The 18896-nt window shown below is 41.1% G+C and overlaps 1 protein-coding gene across 2 annotated transcripts in view; it reads left to right on the forward strand.

The window, feature by feature from the left end:
• Window positions 1-18896, forward strand: part of tbcd (tubulin folding cofactor D) — a 370097-nt gene that overhangs the window by 252514 nt on the left and 98687 nt on the right. For both annotated transcript variants that reach the window (XM_068057991.1, XM_068057992.1), the window contains exons 21-26: window positions 129-189; window positions 2389-2411; window positions 8155-8186; window positions 14497-14559; window positions 16606-16682; window positions 17648-17735. In XM_068057991.1, the coding sequence (XP_067914092.1) occupies window positions 129-189; window positions 2389-2411; window positions 8155-8186; window positions 14497-14559; window positions 16606-16682; window positions 17648-17735 (344 nt within the window). The remainder of the gene's footprint in view (window positions 1-128; window positions 190-2388; window positions 2412-8154; window positions 8187-14496; window positions 14560-16605; window positions 16683-17647; window positions 17736-18896) is intronic.

An 18896-nucleotide genomic window follows, 5' to 3' on the forward strand; every position in this document is an offset into this window, starting at 1 on the left:
ACATATCACAAAGTCTTTAAAATTAAATGAGAAGCAATTATTAGACTATTCATTCTTTTAAAATTATAATTATCCTATCATTTTGTCAGTTTTTCAAGTTTGGTTTAATAGCATCATATCTCTTACAGGCCAGTGACTGACTACATTAACGAGAATACACTGGAACGTCTTAAGAACATTCATCGAAAGGTATGATTGATGCAGTACAGCCGAGCAACTAATTTGGTTGGTTCGCATTTGACCATAGCTCTTTAGTGTTCACAATCATGAGGTAGCTTCATTCCATTTAGCAAAAAAAGAAATTGGAACATACAAGGCCAGGTTTTGCTGGAGTGGGGCATCTGTTAGTTATGTTTACTTATCTGTCTAGATTTTAAGCTATTTTGCTGACCAAGTTGCTAGAAGAATGAGCTAATAATGGCTCAGCAATAGCAACAGGGTATCTGGGACCTTGATGAACAAGAGGACAGTCTATCTCTTTTTAATCAGATTTAAGGATTGTGAAATAAACAGAGGAAAAACTGAGGAAGAGGGTGAATTCATTGTCAGATTAGGTGCAGAAAGGGAAATAAAATGAGGGAAAGAAAGATTGGATTAAGTGCGGGAGAAAAAAAGAGACAAAGGAAAAGTAAGAAAAAAAAAAGTAAAAATGTTAAATTTGACATTTTTAAAACACCTAAAAAAAACTTCACAACCTGATACAATTATATGCTTCACTTTCTGGGCAAGAGACGTTGATTGGCAGTGATGAACAATTATCACATCACTGTTAGTTGCTAGATTTAACTTTCTGTGGTGAGTATTTTAGTTCTTTCATGGGTTGTGAGTGTCATTGGCAAGGCCAGCATTTGTTGCCCATCCCTAATTGCCCTTGAGAAGGTGGTGGTGAGCCATCTTCTTGAACCGCTGCAATCCATCTGGTGTAGGTACACCCCAAGTGCTGTTAGGAAGCGAGTGCCAGGTTTTTGACCCAGCGACAGTGAAGGAACGGCAACAGTTTCAAATCAGGATGGTGTGTGGCTTGAAGGGGACCTTACCGGTTCCCATGAATCTGCTGCCCTTGTCCTTCTAGGTGGTAGAAGTCGAGGGTTTGGAAGGTGCTGTTGAAAGAGCCTTGCTGAGTTGCGGCAGTGCATATTGTAGATGGTACACATTGCTGTCACTGTGCGCCAGTGGTGGAGGGAGTGAATGTTTAAGGTGGTGGTTGAAGTGCTGATCAAGCGGGCTGCTTTGTCTTGAATGGTGTCAAGCTTCTAGAGTGTTGTTGAAGCACTCATCCAGGCAAGTGGAGAGTATTCCATCGCACTCTTGACTTTTGCTTACTCATCACAGAATTCCCAGCCTTTGACCTGCTCTTGTAGTTTAAACAGCATTAATGTGTAAATACAGCTACTTCATGAAATTCATGGGGAGGTGCCGATATCAGGAAGCCAGCAGCAAAGTGGCACAGAATGACCAGAAACTTCTGGTGACTCGCAATTCACAGTTATCTCTTCTTCCCTACAAGTTGTTGGCCAATTTATGTGTTAATAACAGCATGCTTCATTCATATGCCTTTATTTTTACAGCAAAATCTGGCCCATTAAAGATAACTCCTAGCTAATTTTGTATTGGTTAAGCACAAGGCTCTTTCCATTAAAATAATACCATTGGATGTGCTGTGAAGAATACCAGTCCCTAATGGAAGTTATTACCATTATAGTTAATACTTAATAAAAATTTGTATGCTAAAAGCCTTGATTCATAACCCTAAATCTGTTTCGTGCTGAGTTAATTGGCGTTCAAGAATGATGCTTGAAGCTGCTACCTTTCTGTTCTTTTTACATTCCATTACTGATACAAATTCCTTATTTCTTTTGATTGTAGACAATGTAAGGGGGCAGGTATACTTTGTTCATTTTGTAAAAGAAAAGAATCAGACCACTGTGAATGAAGGCGTGCTTTAAGTTTTAGAATTTGGTTTTACTATCTGTCAATGAAATAATTGTTATGTTGATTTCAATTAAGCTGACCATGAAACTATTGGTCTTGTCCATATTCCTATTTATGTGTGACTGTAAATGGCTAGTGAGGTTGCTGTGTTGATGGAAAAGCTGCCTGTATTCAAGTTAGGAATCATCATCAAATTGGTCTTCCAGACAAGTCTTCCTCATTTCTCTTTTCTGGTTCAATAATTAACATTCAGCATATGCATACCTCCTTGCTTTCAACTCTCTACTTAGTAATAAGCAAGCCCTGCAATCCAGTTTGGGAAGTCATTTCATTTGTTTGTTTTACTAATTAGAATTGGTATGCCAAGCAACTTTAAACTTTATACCATATATATGCTAATACTAGAGTGCACGTAGATACAATTTTTATATGCTTGATGGCTGTTATTTCTTTCAGCTTTATAATTGCCAGTTATACAGGTAAGAATTTTTAAAAACTTCTCAACATATTTAGACTTCATTATTAATTGTTAAGGCAATTGTATATTTACCAGCATTATTTAATACAAACTGTAATTTTTCATAATACTCAGCACCATCTGTTCATTAAAAAAAATCACTATATATGTAATAATTGAAAAAGTAACCACAATTTGCTGTCCACAACTCTCTGACTTACTGTTATTCAAGTCCTATTAAACTGATTAGACTGACAGCTTACACTTTAACATACTGTTAGGATCATACTTCCCCTGTCTTTGTACACACCAAAACACCCCATATATGTAGCTTAAAATGTAAAGATCCTAGTTTTCCATATTTTCAGTGTTAATTTTGTGGGGTTTTTTCCCGTAAAATCTATTTTTTTTAACAAGTTATAATTTAATGCAAAATTAGATGAAGATGGGAATTTCAGAATTATCAGCTTTAAGTCTGGTTCTGCTCTTGTTCACATTCCTTCAAAAATATGATAAAATCTCAAGATAGATTTAAAGTACAAATCTCAGTAAATAGCCCTTGTGCTTTTTGTGTACCATATGCTTCCCAGACCTGTTCTATTTATTACTTCTGTTCATATCTGTTTAAGTTTGGTGTGTTGTTTGCTGCAGAAGCACAGGTACTTTTATGACAAAGAAAATTTCCTCTTTAAAGTAATATTCAGCCAACGAGAAAATACTGTCTTCAGCCTCAGAGTATTTTTGATGGTCTAAGCTCGACTTGGATATGGAAGTAATAGGATAGAGTTTTTCTGATGGTTGGGAACAATCATTAATTGCATTTCCTGATTTTTAAAAAATATATTCCGGTTCCTGTTACGAAACCCCAAAGCTTAGCTAATCTTCTTCTCTTCTTCTTTGGCCTCCTTATCTCGAGAGACAATGGATAAGCGCCTGGAGGTGGTCAGTGGTTTGTGAAGCAGCACCTGGAGTGGCTATAAAGGCCAATTCTAGAGTGACAGGCTCTTCCACAGGTGCTGCAGAAAACTTTGTTTGTCGGGGCTGTTGCACAGTTGGCTCTCCCATTGCGCCTCTGTCTTTTTTCCTGCCAACTACTAAGTTTCTTCGAATCGCCACACTTTAGCCCCGCCTTTATGGCTGCCCGCCAGCTCTGGCGGACGCTGGCAACTGACTCCCACGACTTGTGATCAATGTCACAGGATTTCATGTCGCGTTTGCAGATGTCTTTAAAGCGGAGACATGGACGGCCGGTGGGTCTGATACCAGTGGCGAGCTCGCTGTACAATGTGTCTTTGAGGATCCTGCCATCTTCCATGCGGCTCACATGGCCAAGCCATCTCGAGCGCCGCTGACTCAGTAGTGTGTATAAGCTGGGGATGTTGGCTGCCTCGAGGACTTCTGTGTTGGAGATACGGTCCTGCCACCTGATGCCAAGTATTCTCCGGAGGCAGCGAAGATGGAATGAATTGAGACGTCGCTCTTGGCTGACATACGTTGTCCAGGCCTGTAGATAATATAGAATAATATAGAATCATAGAATGGCACAGTGCACGATGAGGCAATTTGACCCATCGTGACTGTGCTGCCTCATTGATAGAGCTATCCAGTTAGTCTGACTCCCCTGCTTCTTCCCCATAGCCATGTAAACTTTTTCACTTCACATATAATTCCAAATCCTTTTTATAAGTTACTATAAAATCTGCTCCACTAGCCTATCAGGCAGTGCATCCAGATCACAGCAGCTCACAGTGTAAAATTTCTTTTGCTCATGTCGTCTCTGATTCTTTTGCCAATCACCTTAAATTTTTACCCTCTGGTTTCTGACCCTTCTACCACTGAAATCAGTTACTCCTTATTTACTCTATCTAAATCATTCATCACTTTGAACACCTCAATCAAATCTTCTCTTGACTGTCTCTGCTTCAATGAGAGCAACCCCAGCTTCTCCAGTCCCTCCACATAACTGAAGTCCCTCTTCTCTGGTACCATTCTAGTAAATCTCTCTCTTCTGTAACTTCTCTAAGGCCCTTGACATCCTTCCGAAAGTGTGGTGCCCAGAAATAGAGACAAAACTCCAGCTGAGGCTGATCCAGTGTTTTATAAAGCTTTAGCATAACCTCCTTGGCTTTGCACTCATTACTTTGGCGCAGTGGGCGGTGCAGTGGTTAGCACCGCAGCCTCACAGCTCCAGCAACCCAGGTTCGGTTCTGGGTACTGCCTGTGCGGAGTTTGCAAGTTCTCCCTGTGTCTGCGTGGGTTTCCGCCGGGTGCTCCGGTTTCCTCCCACAGCCAAAGACTTGCAGGTTGATAGTTAAATTGGCCATTATAAATTGCCCCTAGTGTAGGTAGGTGGTAGGAGAATGGTGGGGATGTGGTAGGGAATATGGGATTAATGTAGGATTACTATAAATGGGTGGTTGATGGTCGGCACAGACTCGATGGGCCAAAGGGCCTGTTTCAGTGCTGTATCTCTAAACTAAATTAAACTTGAGTTATAAAGCTACGGATCCTTTCTGCATTTTTACCAGCATTTTTAACTTGTCCTGCTACTTTCCAAGATATTCTTCTGTACAACACCAGGTTTCTTTGTTTCTGTACCCACTTCAAACTAGTACCATTTAGTTTCTATAGCTTCTCCTCATTCTTCCTACCAAAATATATCACTACGCACTTCATCTGCCATGTGTCTGACCTTTTCACCAGTCTATCTATGTCCTCCTGAAATCTGTTGTTCTCATTATTTACTACAGTTACAAGTTTTGTGCCATGTTCAGACTTTGCAATGGTGCCCTGTATACCCAAGTCCAGGTCATTAATATACATCAAAAAAGTCAGTGGTCCTAATACTGACTCCAGTGGAACACCATTGTCTACTTCCCTCCAGTCTGGTAAACAAATGCTCACCACTACTCTCAGCTTTCTGTTCCTGAGCCAATTTCATGACAACGCTGATATTATCTCTTTCAACCCATGATTTTTAGTTTTGCTAACAAGTCCATTACGTGGTACTTTGTGCAATGCCTTTTGAAAGCCCGTGCACACAACCACACTAACCTTATCAACCTTCTCTGTTACTTCATCACAGCAATCAGTCAAGTTAATCAACCATGATTTGCCTTTAACAATTCCATGCTGAGTTTCACTTTTTCGCCCATACTTTTCCAATGGTTTCCCCACTGCTGATTTTAGACTGACTGGTCTGCAGTTGCTGGGTTTATCTGTCTCCTTTTTTTGAACAGGGGTATAAAATTTCTAATCTACCAGCCCTCTGGCACCACCCCCATATGTAAGGAAGATTGTGGCCAGAGTCTCCACAATTTTCACTATTACTTCCCTCAGTAACCTAGCATGCGTTTCTTACAGACCAGGTGACTTTTCTACTTTGACCACTGCTAACTCTTTATTTTATTCGACCTAATATCACTACTACCTTCTCCTTTACTGCTGTATTGACAGCATCCTCTTCTCTCCTGAAGACAGATGCTAAATTATTCATTTAGTACCTCAGCTATGTCCTCTGCCTCCACAATAAGATCACCTTTTTGGTTCCTAATCGGCCTCACTCCCCTCTTGACTATCCTCTTTTACCCTTTATGTGTTTATAAAAAGTACTTGGGTTACCTTTTACATGAGCCACTAACCTATTCTCATACACTCTCTTCGCCCGCTTTCCTTGTTTTAGTTTAGTTTAGAGATACAGCACTGAAACAGGCCCTTCGGCCCACCGGAAATGTGCCAACCATCAACCACCCATATATACTAATCCTACACTAATCCCATATTCCCACCACATCCCCACCTGTCCCTATATTTCCCTACCACCTACCTGTACTAGGAGCAATTTATAATGGCCAATTTACCTACCAACCTGCAAGTCTTTTGGCTTGTGGGAGGAAACCGGAGCACCCGGAGAAAACCCACGCAGACACAGGGAGAACTTGCAAACTCCACACAGGCAGTACCCAGAATTGAACCCGGGTCGCTGGAGCTGTGAGTCTGCGGTGCTAACCACTGCGCCACTGTGCCAGATCCCCTCTGTTTTCTGCAATCAACTTTGTTTACCATATTACGAACCTTGGTCGTCTTCTGTTTCATTTTAATTTTTATGTCTTTTGTCATCCAGATATCTTTGGATGCCTTTCCTTTACCCTTGTAGGAATGTGTCTATGCTGTCCCCGAACCATCTCATCCTTGAGCACCTCCCATTGTTCAATTCATGTCTTGTCTACCAATTTTTGATTCCAATCCACCTGGGCTAGGTCCTTTTTCAACTCACTGAAATTCACCCTCCTCCAGTTAAGCATTTTTACACGTGATTATTCCATAACTATTCTAAGCCTGACTACGATCCTTGTTCCACAAATGCTGTCCTACCGATACATGTTTATACTTGCTCCAATTCATTCCCCAGAACTAGATCCAAAACTGCTCCCTTCTTCATTGGACTGGAAACACTGATCAGGAAAGTTCTCTTGCACATATTTCATAAATTTCTCCCTCTCTTTGCCCTTTACACTGTTACTATCCCAGTCTATATTAGGATAGTTGCAGTTTCCCATTATCACTACTTTCTCCTTCTTGCATCTTTCTGTAATTTACCTGCAAATTTGTTCCTCTGTCATCGTTTCTTGATTGAGTGGCCTATAGTACGCACCCAGAAGCCTAATAGCTCCTCTATAGTTACTTCATTCTAATCAAATAGATTCTATCTTTGACCCCTCAACGACATCATCCATTTTTAGTACTATAATAGTTTATTTGATCTATACTGCCTCCTCTCTCCTTTTTCCTTTGTCATCTTCCCTGAATACCTTGTAGCCAGGAATATTAAGTTCCCAATACTCCCCTTCTTTCAATCAGGTCTCTGTTATTGCTACTACGTCACAGTCCCATGTGGCAACCTGTACCTGCAGCTCACCAACCTTATTTACCATGCTATGTGCATTTAATGCACATGAACTCCACACTCATGTCAGCCTACCTCACGTTTGTCCTCTGGCTAATCCCTCCTATTTTTGAATTATTTTTTATTCTAGTGCTAATTTTCTCTACCAGTCCTCTCTGCACGTTGTTTCTTCTCTCTAATGTTTCATCCTTGTGGCACCTATGCTGTTCAAAAACCCTCATCTGTGGTATATTGTGTGCACCAACTAAACTTAATGTATGGGCTCTTTTAAGTGCATCCCCAATGGAAAGAGTAAATGTGCTGGCTGTCTGTAAGATTTTAGTGACAGAGAGTTGGGATTCAGGTGGCCATGTCCCCCCTCCTGCTGGTTTATGAGAGATCTCTGCAATTGATTCAGCCATGTCTGTCACTATTGTTGCTGACTGTTTTCTGGCACGTTATTTTGACTGATATAGAGATACCCGATAGGCTGTATGTAGTATCGCTCTGGCAGATAGCAGTTTCATCCATGTCAACTCCAATAATAATGGTTTCCTAACTAATAATTGAGAACTGCTTGTCCAGGTAATTCTGTGCCCAGAACCCAGATGGGATGAGCACATCTTAAAATATATGACACATATATCAGTGGAACTGAGTTCTACTTGCAGATAAAAGTTAATGTTAAGGATCGATTGCAACTCAGTTGTTAATTACAGGTCATTAGTCTGTACCAACAGACACTGGAAATCAACAGATTATTTAAATTTCTGAGGCTACAAGAACAGCTGAGAGTATAAAATGGTAGACTGTTATTTTCTATGATTATGATTTCATGATTAAAAATTGAATTATCCTATTTGTTGTTCCTTTTCTGTAGAGGGTTTGGTGGAGCATTTATGAGACCAGCAGGTAAGTTGAGGAAGATATCCCCTTATATCATCTTGATTGACTATTTTATATGAATATCATCTGAACCTCAAAATTGTATTCTAACCAACAATTCACATCCCAGTATTTGCTACTTTATATAAAGTATTATAAGCTATCAATTCATTATCAAATATATTTATATATCAAAATAGAGCCTTGTTTATAATATTACAATGTGATAATTGACCAATAGGTAACTGCAAAATTGTAGTAACTTTATTTAATTTATGTATGTGCTAGAATCTATAGAATTTTGGAAGATGATGACAAATGCATCCACTATCTCTACAGCCACCTCTTTCAACACACTGGGATGTAGATCATCAGGTCCAGGGAATATATCAACATTCAATCCCATTAATTTCTCCATATTACTTTACTAATACTAATTTCTTTCAGTTCCTCATTCTTGCTAGTCCCTTGGTTCTGCAGTATTCCTGGGAGGTTTTTTGTATCTACCTCCGTGAAGACAGACACAAAGTATTTGTTTAGTTTCTCTGCCATTTCCTTATTCCCCATTATAAATTCCCCTGTCTCTGTCTGTAATGGGCCCACATTTGTCTTCACTAATCTTTTCTTTTTTACATGCCTATAGAAGCTTTTACAGTCCATTTTTATGTTTCTCGCTAGTTTACTTTCATATGCTATTTTCCTTTATCAGTTCCTTGGCCCTGCTTTGGTGATTGGACGTGATAACTGGACACTTAGATGGTTGGATTTGGCAGAGTCAACATGGGTTTATGAAAGGGAAATCATGTTTGACAAACCTGTTAGAGTATTTTGAGGATGTAACTCGTAGAATAGATAAGGGGAAACCAATGTATTTGGATTTTCAGAAGGCTTTCGATAAGGTCCCACACAAGAGGCTAGTAAGCAAAATTAGAGCACATGGGATTGAGGAGTAGTATACTGCATGGATTGAGAATTGGTTAATGGACAGAAAGCAGAGAGTAGGAACAAATGGTAATTTTCAGATTAGCAGGCTGTGACTAGTGGAGTACCACAAGGATCAGTGCTTGGGCCCTAGCTATTCACAATCTACATCAATAATTTGGATGTGGGGACCAAATGTAATATTTCCAAGTTTGCTGATGACACAAAACTAGGTGGAAATGTGAATTGTGAGGAGGATGCAAAGAGGCTTCAAGGGGATTTAGACAGGCTAAGTGAGTGGGCAAGAACATAGCAGATAGAATATAATGTGGAAAAATGTGAAGTTATCCACTTTGTTCGGAAAAACACAAATGCAGAGTATTTCTTAAATGGTGAGAGAATGGGAAATGTTGATATCTAAAGGGACCTGGATGTCCTTGTTCATAAGTCACTGAAAGCTGATATGCAGGTGCAGCAAGCAATTAGGAAGGCAAATGGTATGTTGGCCTTTATTGCAAGAGGATTTGAGTACAGCAGTAGGGAAGTCTTGCTGCAGTTTTATAAAGCTTTGGTGAGACCTCAGCTGGACTGTTGTTTGCAGTTTTGGTCTCCCTACCTAAGGAAGGCTATACTTCCCATAGAGGGAGTGCAATGAAGGTTCACCAGACTGATTCCTGGGATGGAAGGACTGTCCTATGAGGAGAGATTGAGGAGACTGGGCCTATATTCTCTCGAGTCTAGAAGAATGAGAGGTGATCTCATTGCAGCATACAAAATTCTTACAGGGCTTGATAGGGTGGAAGCAGGAAGGATGTTTCCCATTGGAGGGGGGGGGGGCTCTAGAACCAAGGTACGTAGTCTCAGAATAAGAGGTAGGCCATTTAAGACTGATGGGAGGAGGAATATTTTTCTGTCATAAGGTGGTGAATCTTTGGAATTTTCCACTCCAGAGGGCTGTGGAGGCTCAGTCATTGAGTATGTTCAAGACAGAGGTTGATAGAGTTCTAGATAATAACGATATCAAGGGATATGGGGATAGTGCAGGAAAATGGCATTGCGTTAGAAGATCAGCCATGATTTATTTGAATGGCGGAACAGGCTCGAGGGGCCAAATGACCTCCTCCTGCTTCTGTTTCTTATGTTCCTGTGTACCCTCTGGCCATTGAGAAAGTGGCAATCAAGGCATCCTAATATCTTGCTCCCATCAAATATAATGTGCGTTGGGCCTTTCTGTGAACAGTAAAAGGTAAGACTATTGTGCCTTTTGCAGCCTCAGGATGTCCCAAAGTGCTTTACAGCCAACAAAGCACTTTTGAAGAGTAGTCACTGTTGTAATGCATTGTTTTTAACTCTGAACCCAGTAGTAATCTCCTCTGAATTGAAGGTGAAGTTCCAGGTGATGCTATAGGGTGTGTTTGCATTAGTACTGACAATTCCCTGGTACCTCACCCAGACATGAAGAACTGCCCTGTTCTGGAATATTCTTTTCACATACAGAACAGTTTATTTTCCTTCCACACATAGTGCCAACATTGTAAATATAAAAAAATAAATGGCTAAAATATAATTGAGGATCTCTTGTTCAAGTGTAAATTGCATTTTTAAAAATATTTTGTTAAAGCCTGAATTTATTTTTGGAACTTGTCAACGTATTTGGGAAAATAATGAATATAATTGATTTTGTCATTTTAACTGTGATCATCTGAAATATTCACAGCTATTTTCCTGTCTGTTGCTTGTAGATAAGCCTTACTCCATTTCTGTAAAGTGATTTCAAAATATATTGACTTCTGCCTAATGTGTTAAATACTATCACAACCTCGTACCCTTTAAAACACTATGGGGGGAATTTTATGCTCTCCCACATGGCGGGTTTGGAGGCGGGGAGAGCATAAAATCAGGTCGGATGGTGGCGGAAGGGTTCCCACCACTATCCTGCCTCTGCCAAAATTTAGTCCGGTGAATTTATTCAGGCCTGTGAACTGCCCTGCCGCCAATTGAGGCCCTTAACTGGACAACTAATCCCCAATTAAGGGCCTCATCCCGCTCTGCGGCGGGCGGCCCTGTCACCGCACGGGAAACACGGCATGAAAACCTTGCAGGCTGCTTCCCGGCTCCAGGGTGAGGTTGTCCTTCATTAAAGGCACTTAATGCCTGAACAAGGGACCCAGCATCAGGAAGGGTGAGGGGGGCTGCTGAGATCTGCCCCACTGCCCTTGCTAGCGACCCCCTACCCCGCAACCCGCACCCCGTGAGATCCCTCCCGCCCTGACCTACCTGCTCCTGGGCCTTCAGTAGGTGCTTCTGCGGCAGGAGCCACCACCTCCACGGTGGCGCTGCTCAGTGTAAGAGCTGCCGGCCTCTGGCTGGCAGCTCTCCAAGGGCGGGACTTCCGGCGACGGGGTCCTTGATCCTGTCGAAGGCCTGCTGCTGTCCACTTAAGTGCCTGATTGGCATTAGATTCAGCGGGCTTCCCGGAGAAGAGGCAATGCGGGGATCTCGGCACCGCTTTTTCCGAATGTTGAGACCCTCATCGCAAGCATAAAAATTAGTCACCACAAAATATTTTTAGGCCTAATATCTGAAAGGTAGCAATTGTTGCAAAGCAATGTGTACTTGAATGGTGTAACTCATTTTGTGAATTTGGCTGGGAAAGAAATTTTGTCCAATATAGTTGTGTGCAGCAGAGCTTCTAATGTCATTCTAATGTTGCCTGGGAAAAATAAAAGCTACATTCCTCCACAATTAATTCCTTTACAACAGTTATATTTTTTAAATAACTTAAATCTATTAAGTTTATGAAGAATTTAAAATATATTGATCAAAGTAGAAAAGCCACCAAGTCCAGAAGTAAGTATGGAGATACTGGATGCTCTAGAGGACTGAACCTGGAGCACTGGAAGTGTTATACCCCTGTTCAAAAAAAGGGGAGGGGAATAAGCCTGGCATCTACAGGCCAGTCAGCCTAAAGTTGGTTGTTGGGTGGTGCAGGGGTGGGGGAAGAAATCTTCGAGCAACATCAATCTGGGGACAAAATTAATTGTCATTTGGAAATAAATGTGTTGGTATATGACAGCAGGCAGCATGGATTTGTGAAAAGCAAATCATGTTTGACTGACTTGATTTAATTCTTCAATGAAGAAGTGGAAAGGGTTGATGAGGGTGGTATGATTGTTGTACTTATGGACTTCCAAAAGACATTTGATAAAGTGCCACATAACTACATTAGCGAAATTGAACTCCATAGAATTCAGTGGGCAGTGGCATTTTGGATACATAATTGATGAAGTGACAGGAAGCAGAGAGTAGTGGTTAATGGTTGATTGATTGTTTTCAGACCGGAAGGAAGTATACAGTGGTGTTCTCCAGGGTCATTATTAGGACCAGTGCTCTTTTTGATGTATATTAATGACCTGGACTTAGAAACACAGCACATTATTTCAAAGTTTGCAGATGACATGAAACTCAGAAATGTGAGGAGGATAGTTACAGACTTTCAGAGGACATAGACATATTGGTGAATTAGGCACACACATGACAGATGAAATTCAATGTAGAGAAGTGTGAAATTATGCATGTTGATGGGAAGAATGAGGCGAGGCAATATAAACTAAATGGCACAATTTTAAAGGGGGTGCAGGGACAGAAAGACCTGGGGGTGTACATAAACAAATGTTTGGTGCAGGACAGGTTGAGAAGGCTGTTAAAAATATGTACAAGATATTTGGCTTTGTAAACAGAGACATCGAGTTAATAAGCAAGGAAGTTATACTAAATTTTTATAAATTGCTGGTTATTCCCATTGGTGGAAGGGTTGAGAACCAGAGGACACTGATTTAAGGTGATTGGCAAAAGAACCAATGTCGACTTGAAAAACTCTTGTGCGCAGTGAGTGGTTAGGATCTGGATTGCAGATTCAGTCATGGATTTTAAAAGGGAATTGGATAAGCACTTGTGGGGGGGGTGGGTGGGGGCGAAATTGCAAGGCTACGGGGAAAAGGCTGGGGAGTGGGGCTAGCTGAGTTGCTCTTGTCGAGAGTAGTGGTGTAGATAATGGCATAGTGATAATGTCACTAGACGAGTAATTGAGGTCCAGGCTGATGCCCTGGAGACAGGATTTCAAATTCCACCATGGCAGCTGATGGAATTTAAATTTAATTAATTCATACAAAAAAAAATCTGGAATTGAAAGCTAGTCTCCGTCATGGTGCAATGAAACTATCTTCGATTGTTGTAAAAGCCAATCTGTTTCACTAATGTCCTTTAGGGAAGGAAATCTGCTGTCCTTACCTGGTTTGGCTTACAGATCCACAGCAATATGGTTTAAGAGTTTAAGAAATGGCCAAGTGAGCCACTCGGTTGTCAACGGCAGTTAGGGATGGGCAACAAATGCTGGCCTTGCCACATCCCATTAAAGAATAAAAAAAGAGACTGGGCATGGACACAGCGGGCCAAATGGTCTGTTTCTGAGCTGTAAACATTTAATTATTTTATGTTTATGTTGGCCCCATTTGGAGTATTGTGTCCAATTCTGGTCGCCACACTTTAGGAAGAATGTCAAGGCTTTGGTGAGGGTGTAGAAGAGATTTACCAGAATAATAGGGATGTAGTTACATAGAAAGAATGGAGAAGATTGCGTTCTCTTCAAAGCAGAGAAGGTTAACTGGAGATTTGATAGCGCTGTTCAAATTCATAATACAGTTCATAAGGAGCAACTGTTGCCAGTGGCAGAAGGGTCAGGAACCAGACTACACACATTTAAGATAATTGGCAAACAAACCAGATGCGAGACGAGAATTTTTTTTACACATAGCATGCACTGCCTGAAAGGGTGGGAGAAGCAGATTTAATAACTTTGAGAACTGAATTGGCTAAATACTTGAAGGGGTAAGATTTGCATGACTGTGGAGGGAAGTGGAACTCATTGGATAATTCTTTAAATGAACTGGCATGGGCACGATGTGGCGGATGGCCTCCTGTGCTGTGTGATTGAATGATTCCATGAAATCCTTGCTGAATTTAATTAAGTAAGATGGCTTTTAATTTTTCTGATGCTGGAACTCCTGTTGGTCCCAGAGTTTTTCCTAAATTGGACTACAGCCTTTACTCTTTTTTTTGACATTGCCATGAAGATTCTGTGACTGTGTTAGACTTGGGACTAATGGTGAATGAAGGCTGCACCATATATGGATGGGATCGGCAGGCTAAACTATTTGGTCTTTTTTTCATGCATCTGTATCTGCACGTTGAGGATAATCAAAAATCTCTATTTTTAAAAAAGCTGAATATTGTATTTCTTTGAAAGAGTTAAACATTGCTGAAACACGCTATTAATTTATGACTGATAGACTTTAAAAATATATCAATTATGAAATTGCCATTAACTGCAGAAATTATTTTTCCCAATTTTTGACAGTTTGCTGTTTCATAGAAAAAATGTCCCTGTCAAAAATGCCTTTGAAGAATGACTCCTTAATTGGTAAGTTGTTTTTTAAATGCATTATTCCTTTTGTACAATATTACTAGTTGCCACTAAAGATAGGGTCAGTAGTGAATGTAATGTAGGTGTACAAAATGGGTGACGTATTTAGGATTTTTAACAAACAGAAAAATTACCAGTTTTGGGTGGCGCAGTGGTTAGCACCGCAGCCTCACAGCTCCATTCTGGGTACTGCCTGTGCAGAGTTTGCAAGTTCTCCCTGTGACCGCGTGGGTTTCCGCCTGGTGCTCCGGTTTCCTCCCACAGCCAAGGACTTGCAGGTGATAGGTAAATTGCCCTAGTGTAGGTAGGTGGTAGGGAATATGGGATTACTGTAGGGTTAGTATAAATGGGTGGTTGTTGGTCAGCACAGACTCTGGGCCGAAGGGCCTGTTTCAGTGCTGTATCTCTAAAATAAAAAAATAAAATAAAAAGTTCCATATATAACAGATTAATGCAGTATACTTTGGGAATCGAGGATAATTCACTCGGGTTGTATAGTATGGTGCAGATCTTGACTTCTCCATTTTAATTACCTGGTTTGCTGCACTGAGTTCAGCAATGATCTACAACTGGAAGAACAAATTGTCTGGAGTAATAGGAGAAGGAATTTTTAAAAAGTCTATCTTTTGAGCCGTGCTAGCTTTCAGTCTGATTTGTATGTTCATATGTTCGTATGTATAACATTTTTTGAGGCTGTCTATGTATCCTGTTGTTAAAACCAATTTTTCTGAAAGAGGACAAAACCAGGAAGCAGTTATCCAGAATCGGGCGGAGGTATCACTTTTTTAATGTTGAATTTTGAGATGTTTCTTTCATATTGAATGCAAATCCAATCTTGATAAAATAATGGGGGATATTTTTCTCCGTTTGACGACGAGGAAGCTGGCTCAGACATAATCCTGCTTTAAAAATGCACTGACTTTTTATTAGTGCAAGGAAGAAAACATGGTTAATCTGAATATTGAACTTTAATGACATTTTTATTTGTAGCAGTAAACATTTTATGTTCTTATAAAATTATTTTGGGCTGAATTTTCATTATGGAGGCAGGAAACAGGAACCGGGGTCTGGTTTTGGGTCAGAATCACAGAATCGTTACAGTGCAGAAGGAGGCCATTCAGCCCATCTCTGCACTGTAACGATTCTGCCACCTGTCTGCCCATTCCAAAAATTATGGCCAGTGCCTCTGCGATTTGAACCCTTACTTCCCTCAGTATCCTTGATGCATCTCATCTGGTCCTGGTGTTTTATCTACTTTAAGTACAGTCTTTCAGCTGCAGCAGTGGCCGCTCTGTGGCACTTTTGAAGTAGCTGAGCATTTTTCTAGGCCTCTGCAGTATTTTAATCAGCCCTTCCCATAGCCCTCATGGCACTCTCCTGTGTTCACAACTTGAACACCCTGTCGTGTTCCCACATGGCGTCTTCCACGTTCCCACTCTTCAAAAATTAAAAATTGCTGCTCACAAACCTGTTAATGAGCTCAACAGGCAATTAATTGGAGGCATGCACCCAACCTATTCCTCCCTCCCAGCATCCCTTTAAAAATGGCCTCGAGTTCCGGAGGTAGTGGCTCCCAGTGCTGACCTCCAAGAACGCTACCTTTAAATCACGCTCTCCTCCGTACCCACATTCAGCGGTCTTTAAAAATACAGCCCTTTAGAACAGAAATATACAAACTGAGAAGTTGAAGCAAAAGGAGAAATTAAGTGGCTCATGTGCATTTTAGTTCCTTTTTTAATGATTTTGCAGTAAGCATCTATTTGCTCTGCCCAGACTTGTCACATTTCTTCAGTTTAGGTGATTGTTCATCTCTCAGAACAAAACTGTTTTGCAGTTTAATTAAAGAAACGGTGTATATAATTTGAGCTTTGTCTTATGCTAAATGTATTTGCTGCATTAATGAAGTTTTAAGCTACAAAATAGTTGTAGTTGCTAAATCTTTTGAAGGACACAGAAAAGTTTCACTGTCACGGTGCTTTTTATATAACATTTTGCTTCCCTAAAGATGGTTCCTGGTTGAAAAAGAAAATTTATTTTAATTAGGTGAGTGGCAGTGGCTTATTGATGACAGTCTGAAAAGCATACATCACTTTACAAGCACTGCAAAGCAGAAAATCAAGGTATTGCATCTTATTATGGCCTTCCTTATGTATCTGCTATGCTGTTGAAGTCAGATGTGCCAATTAAGTGGCACATTACAAATTTGTGTTGTGGCAGGTTAAGTTTAAGATATCCGGTTGCAGTTTGTAATATGAAACAATATATATTGTGCTGAATTATATGAACATGTTATTGGGATTACTGGTCGTATTTTATTTTTCCCAGGACCTTCCCTCATTCTTAACACTGATACAGTTCAGAAACAGAAGGCTGAATTTTCCCAGCCCATTGGAGACAGACTGAGAGGCAAGAGGGCTGGCAATACAGAAGGGGAAGGCATCGATTTTGGTGGTGCAGCTGCTTGCCAGGCAGTCAATTGAGCCAATTAAGGACCACTTCCCACCCCTGTGGGCATTTTGCCTGCATGGGGAGACTTCCAGGTAAACCTTGGCAGCCTCTCAGCAGGTTTCCAGGGGTGCAGCCCTCTTTGATGGGTGCTCCATAGCACGCAGAGTGACCCCCCGCCCGTGGCAGTGGTGCCACCAGTGCAACAAGACAACGCTGATCGCCAGGGCCTGCCTGGACCCGACTTCCCCCAACCAAACCCACCACACTTCAAGGGTGCCTCACCATTAAGGCACCCTCTGCCTGGTGATGCAGCCTCAGCAATGGCCACCGCGACCTGAGTCTGCCAACTTGCCGGCCCTCTGATTGATTGAGCCAACAGCTTTTGGGGTGGGCCACCATCCTCAATTGGATGGTGGCCCTGGTGGCAGCCTCTGAATTGGCCACCGGTGATAAAATGCCACCCCACGGTCCCATCTCCCGCAGGAGCGGGGTCGGGACGGCTCCTGCTTTTGGCCCGTTGGCAGGACTTGACCATCAGTGAAAAAAAATTCAGCCCAGCATGTTTAGTACCTTCCTTGTAAAATTAAATTACTCCAATATAATTGCTGGAAAGTAATAGTAACCCATGTGTTTTCAGTTTCAGGAAGCTGTTATCTCAGCACTCACTGCTTTGTGCAATGAGTATTATCAAACTGCCCAGGGAACAACCGATCCTGAAATACAGAGTAAGGAATTCATTTGTTTTGGTTCGCTTCAATCCATAATTGGAATTCACTCATCGTATTTTGTGGTTTTTTTTCGAAAGTTTCAATCTACTTTAATAGATCCTTGTTCAGTTTTAATTTGACATCACAATTATCGTCAATTTATACCTGTCGTTTTCTTTTACATAAAATGTGCACCCATGTAATATACATTAAATCAGTTAGATTCAAGTATCTGAATGAATAGTGTAAAGAAACTTCCACAAGATTGTTTTAACATTCATTCCAAAAATCACCTGATTTTTAAAATAAAATTAAGTACATTTTGCTTTTCTAAGATGGATCTTCAAGTTTGGAAGACTTAAATTGGGTTTAGAAATGTTGAATTGTAAATGTCTCAAAAATCATTAACTTTCACAAATAAAATCTTCCACGTCAATCATCGCCAATATTTCCAGGTTTCACTGGTTTCTTATGCTCTAGTGATTGACTGTAAAATTATTGTCCTTGCTTTCAAATTCCCCCATGGCCTTGCCCATCTGCGTTAGTGATCTCCTCCAGCCATATATTCCCCACATACACTTTAATCGTATTAGGCTGTGTTACTTCTTGTTGCCCATTCATAGTCATACAGCACAAAAACAGGCCCTTTGGCCCACCGTGTCCGTGCCAGCCAGCCATCAAGCCTATCTATTCTAATCCCATTTTCCAGCATTTGGCCCGTGGCCTTGTATGCTGTGGCGTTTCAAGTGCTCATCTAAATACTTGTTAAATGTTGTGAGGTTTCCTGCCTCTACCAGCCGTTCAGGCAGTGTGTTCCAGATTTCAACCACCCTCAGGGTGAAATTTTTTTTCCTCAAATCCCCTCTAAACCTCTTACATTAAATCCATGCCCCCTGGTTATTGACACCTCCACTAAGGGAAAAAGTTTCTTCTTTTCTACCCTATCTATGCCCCTCATAATTTTGTAGACCTCAATCAGGTCCCGCCTCAGCCTTCTCTGCTCTATGGAAAACAACCCTAGCCAATCCAGTCTCTCTTCCCTTTGCTGTATTATTGGTGGCTGCTATTCCAGGCACTATAGGCCAAATTTTTAAATGGCTGCGGAGGCAAACAGGCCCGCAATTCCCTGCTACCCGTTGGCTTACCAGTTTGTCAGCATATTCTCACCTCCAGCCCATT

This window comes from Heterodontus francisci, chromosome 26 (genome assembly GCF_036365525.1).
Source record: "Heterodontus francisci isolate sHetFra1 chromosome 26, sHetFra1.hap1, whole genome shotgun sequence".
NCBI classification, from domain to species: Eukaryota; Metazoa; Chordata; class Chondrichthyes; order Heterodontiformes; family Heterodontidae; genus Heterodontus; species Heterodontus francisci.